Source organism: Sorex araneus, chromosome 4 (genome assembly GCF_027595985.1).
Source record: "Sorex araneus isolate mSorAra2 chromosome 4, mSorAra2.pri, whole genome shotgun sequence".
Taxonomy (NCBI): Eukaryota; Metazoa; Chordata; class Mammalia; order Eulipotyphla; family Soricidae; genus Sorex; species Sorex araneus.
In genome coordinates, this window is record NC_073305.1 from 191,633,873 (window position 1) to 191,638,872 (window position 5,000).

At 67.5% G+C, this 5,000-nt stretch overlaps 1 protein-coding gene across 1 annotated transcript; it reads left to right on the forward strand.

The window, feature by feature from the left end:
* The first annotated feature begins 1,421 nt into the window (after nt 1-1,421).
* Nucleotides 1,422-4,923, forward strand: UNCX (UNC homeobox). The gene is made up of 3 exons (XM_012934691.2): nt 1,422-1,750; nt 1,898-2,073; nt 3,511-4,923. Exons 1-3 carry the CDS (start codon nt 1,471-1,473, stop codon nt 4,597-4,599), a joined length of 1,545 nt encoding a protein of 514 aa, XP_012790145.2. The 5' UTR covers nt 1,422-1,470; the 3' UTR covers nt 4,600-4,923.
* Nucleotides 4,924-5,000: the final 77 nt, after the last annotated feature.

Here is a 5,000-nt window from a genome sequence, read left to right on the forward strand (position 1 = left end):
CTCTGTATGCAGCACTGTCCCTCTCCCTTCTTCCCGCGGGCTCCAAACCCAGTGGTCAGTCTCATTGCCCAGGGGCCAGAGGCCCTCACAAGCTGAGCACCTGGGGCTGGAGCAGAAAGTGGGACTTTGCCAAGTGTGAGGCAACATGCTTCTCCCTCCTGCGTGCAGTCAGATTTTCTGATTATTTAAGAACCTGGCCCCTCCAGATGCCCGTGGATATTTTATCCCGAGAAGGGGTGTCCCTTCCCTGAGAACACAGTTTAATTATAAGCAGGGGGCCTGTGCTGGCCCTGCTCTTTAGGGCGGGGCGTGTTTATTCTCAGCTTCTGGGTAGAGGCCAGCCTGGCTGGCACCCGCAAAGTTACTCTTCCTCCCTCTTTCCGTGGCCTCCTCTGTCCTGGGCCCTCGTTTTAGGAGGCAAAGGATGTGGAGCGGCGGCAGTAGAAGCCTCCTGAGCGTCCCTTCATCCCTGAGTTCAGAGGCAGCTGCCAGTCCACCCTGGGGCATTTGGGAGACTCTGGACTGGCCCTCACCCCGCCCCCTCTCCCCTGGAATCACTCTCCTCCTTTTCTCCTCTTCTTCCTTCTCCTCTTCCTGCTCCTCCTCCTTTTTCTCTTCCTTCTCTGCCGTCCTCCCCCTCTTCCTCCCGCTCCTCCTCCTCCTCTTCTTCCTTCGGCTCTCCGTCCTCCTGCTCCTCCTCTTCCTCCTCCTCCTGCTCCTCCTCCTCGACCTCCCCGCGCCTCTCCCGCCGCCCGCCCGCCGCCGCCTGCAGCCCGAGAGGAGATGAGAAGCCCCTTGTAGTTTTAAATTCAATGTGACAGTTTCGGAAAGAGCGGATGATGAATCTCCTATTATTGGATCAGTCTATTTGCCGCTCAATGTCTCCCTGTAATTGGAGCAACATCACTTTAAAGGTTCAGAGAGTACAGCATTTCTGGTGAAAAATCCCCACAACACGCGGGCGAATGTTTTAAAGGGAAATCTATTAGTTATCTGCGAGGGGGCGGGAGCCGGCGGCGGGGGAGGCGGCGGCTCGCGCCAGCCAGCGGGGCTGCGGGCGGGGGCTCCGCCCGGGGCCCCTGCCCGGCCGCGCCCCGCGCCCCGCGCCCGCGCGCGCCCCCGTTCCCCCCCCCCCGCCCGCTTGTTGTGACAGTTGCTGATACTGTTTATTGAGGTGCATGTCAGGTATAATTAGCAATCGATATGGAAAACGTTTCCTTGCACCCAGCACGCCTCTGACGTCAGAGCCGATTAGCGCTTCTTATTGGTCCCAAATTCCCCGGGCCGCGGCTAATTATCTGGAGCTTGATGTTGATAAAGTAAAGCGCCGGAGCGCGGGCGAAGCATGTGCAGGGCTCCGGGTGCCTGTCGCCGCCGCCGCCGCCGCCCGCGCCTCCCGCCGCCGGCCCGCCCCGGCCCGCGCCCCCGCGCCCCGCCGCCGCCGCCGGCCCCGCCGGCCCCCCGCGCGAGATGATGGACGGCCGCCTTCTGGAGCACCCGCACGCCCAGTTCGGGGGCTCGCTCGGCGGCGTGGTGGGCTTCCCCTACCCGCTGGGCCACCACCACGTGTACGAGCTGGCCGGCCACCAGCTCCAGACGGCCGCCGCCGCCGCCGCCTCGGTGCCCTTCTCCATCGACGGGCTCCTCAGCGGCTCGTGCGCTGCCGCGGCCGCCTCGGTGGTCAACCCTACGCCGCTGCTGCCGGCCGCCTGCGGGGTCGGCGGGGACAGCCAGCCCTTCAAGCTCTCAGGTAGGCGCGGCGGGCGGGGCGCGGCGGGCGCGGGGCGCAGGAGGGGTGCGGGCCAGTCCCGGAAGCCTCGGGAGCCGGCGGGGCGGGCGGGTGGCGCACAGGGCCCGGCCGAGGCTGAGCCGCGCGGCGTCTTGTGCGTGCCCGTAGACTCGGGGGACCCCGACAAGGAGAGCCCGGGCTGCAAGCGGCGGCGCACCCGCACCAACTTCACGGGCTGGCAGCTGGAGGAGTTGGAGAAGGCGTTCAACGAGAGTCACTACCCCGACGTGTTCATGCGCGAGGCGCTGGCGCTGCGCCTTGACCTGGTCGAATCCCGAGTGCAGGTAAAAGTCCGGCGCCCGCCGGTCCGGCCGGCCGGGCGCCCCGCGCGCCTCTGTTCCAAGCCTTCTGGTGCTCGCGGGCCGTACGCGGGGCTCTGCCGTGCAGGGGTGGCGGCAGCGGCGCAAGACGCGGGGAGTCGGTGTCCTGGCGCGCGCCGGAAGGAAGCGGGGTGGCCGGCGGGCTGCGCCCCGGGAGCTGGCGCACCGATGGCTTTGCCTTCCGCCTCCGATGGAAGCGTGTCTAGAGTCCTCACACGGAGGGATGGAGGCTCCGGCCCCTTTCCTCCCGGGGCGGCGGTGCTCGTCGCTGCCGCTACCCCAGAATTCGAGCCCATCTCGAGGCCCAACTCCTCCAAACACGGCTGGCTATTCGATGGCTCGCGGGCCGTGGGCGATTCGCCGCGTTTCTGCAGTGCGGGCTTCTTTGCCTGGACGCACGGTGGTGCCAGCCAGTCAGCTCGGAGCTTTGTCCAAGGAGGTGCCCTGTTACCCTTGTTACCCGTTTTGTCCATTTGTTTCAAGTCTCTTGGATGCGTCTTTGTTCGTTTTAATATGATGATGTGGGGGGGTGGGTTCCTGATGGCAAAACCATCAGGGATTTGCAGCTCAAGAAAGAGGGTATTTTCAAAAGGAGGGGTGAGGTTACAGCCCGGGAGGTCGTGGCTTCAGCCATAAGCCAGAGCAGAATCCAGACTGGAGTCGGGGCAGCCAGCCTGCTCTGCTGCCCTGCTCTAAAGAGCTAAACAAAGAATTCGGACCACCAGGAGCTGGTGAGGGCCTGGACTGCCTGTGGTGGTGGAGCTGGTAGGAGCTGCAGTGCCTCCAACCCTGGGTGACGCCCAAAGCAAGGCCTGCCGCGAAGGTGGGAGGCAGGGCCTCTGGTGCAGAAGTCCTGCCCGCGGTCTCAGGCTTCTGCTGCCTGCTGCTAGCCAGGCCCAGGGGCCCTGGCAGATGCCTCCGGAAGGGAGGAGTGCGCTGGGGAGGGTGATGGAGCCACGGAGGCCCCCCGCCCATGGTACTGGCCAAGTCCTTCTGCAAGAGACAGCCCGGGAGTCCCTTCATGGGAACCCTGAAGACAGGTATGGAGGGCGCCAGCCCCACCGCCGCAGCCTGGGGCTAGTCGCAAGCTCCGCACTCAGAAGTCCGTCGGAAGAGGGCTCTGCCCTCCGTCTCTGCCCAGGAACCCGCTGCCCTGGGTCAGGGCCACAGCAGAGGCCCTGTGCAAGAAAGGGGCAGCCCCCAGGTTCCCGAGGTGAGCCGCGGAGTGGGAAGCTGGCCCGAGGCCCCGTCCATGCTTCTTCTGGGTGACACAGCGCTGGGACCTGAGGCCCGGGAGAGAGCCCAGATGTGCGGCCTGTGCCGGGGGGACGCGGGAGGCCCGAGCCCCCAGGCCCGCCGCTGCCTGACTCTGCCTTCCTTTCCCCTCTGCGGCTGCTCTAGGTCTGGTTCCAGAACCGCCGGGCCAAGTGGAGGAAGAAGGAGAACACCAAGAAGGGCCCGGGCCGGCCGGCGCACAACTCGCACCCCACCACGTGCAGCGGCGAACCCATGGACCCGGAGGAGATCGCGCGCAAAGAGCTGGAGAAGATGGAGAAGAAGAAGCGCAAGCACGAGAAGAAGCTGCTCAAGACCCAGGGCCGCCACCTCCACTCTCCCGGCGGCCTGTCTCTTCACAGCGCGCCCAGCTCGGACAGCGATAGCGGCGGCGGCGGCCTGTCCCCGGAGCCGCCAGAGCCGCCGCCGCCCGCCTCCGCCGCCACCAAGGGCCCCGGCGCGCCCGCAGCGCCCGGCGAGCAGCCCGCAGCGCCCGGCACCTGCGACCCCGCCTTCTACCCGAGCCAAAGAAGCGGCGCTGGCGCGCCCGCCCGCCCCGGCCGCCCAGCCGACAAGGACGCGGCCCCGTGCGCGCCCGGCGCGGCGGCGGAGCGCAGCGCGGCCGCCCTGCCCAAGGCCAGCCCGTTCAGTGTGGAGAGCCTCCTGTCCGACTCGCCGCCGCGCCGGAAAGCCGGCCCGGCCAGTGCCGCCGCGGCCGCGGGGCTGGACTTCGCGCCGGGGCTGCCATGCGCGCCGCGGACCCTCATCGGGAAGGGCCACTTTCTGCTCTACCCCATCACGCAGCCGCTAGGCTTCCTGGTGCCGCAGGCCGCGCTCAAAGGCGCCGCGGGACCCGAGCCCGCGTCCAAGGACGTGCCGCCCGCGCCGCCCGCCGGCTTCCCGGCCTTCCCGGGGCCTGAAGCCGCTGCCGCCTCCCCAGGCACCACCGCCCCGGCGCCCTTCAGGGACGCGGCGGCCGAGGGCGGCGGCGCGGACGGCGGCGACGGCGCGGACCCGGGGCCCGCCTGCCCGGCCGTCCCGCCGCCCCCGCCGCTCGCGCCGCCGCCGCCGCCGCCGCCGCCGCCGCCGCCGCCGCCGCCGCCACCGGGGTCCGGTGCGCGCTCGCCCAGCCCCGCGGGGGAGCCCGGGGGCCCCGAGCCCGGTGGCGCGGGGGGCCCCGGCGCGCCCGAGGCCGAGGAGGTGGACATGGACTGAGGGGAGGGCGACCTGGCGGCGCGCCCGGGCTGCTACTCAGAGAAATCAGGTGATGGGCTTAGAAACAAACATTACGTTTCTCTCTGTTTCCTCCTTTTATTACGTTTTTAAACGAGACACACGCTGTATCGATTCGGACCCAGGCGGCAACCGCAGCACTGGGGGTGGCCCCTTGTTCCTCTCCGGGGATCAAAAAGAAACAAACCCAAACCCCCGCCCCCCCGAAAAAACCCACAACAAGAATCCTCAGCCTTGTAAAATGCAAAAATGTCTAAGAATATTTATATATGTACAATTTTTGATAAATAAAGCTGGTCAAACGCACGCTCTCTGGTCCATCTTTTAAGAACTGCCCTGCGAGCCCGGCCTGCTCCCCCCCACGCCGTCCGCGCGTCCCTGCG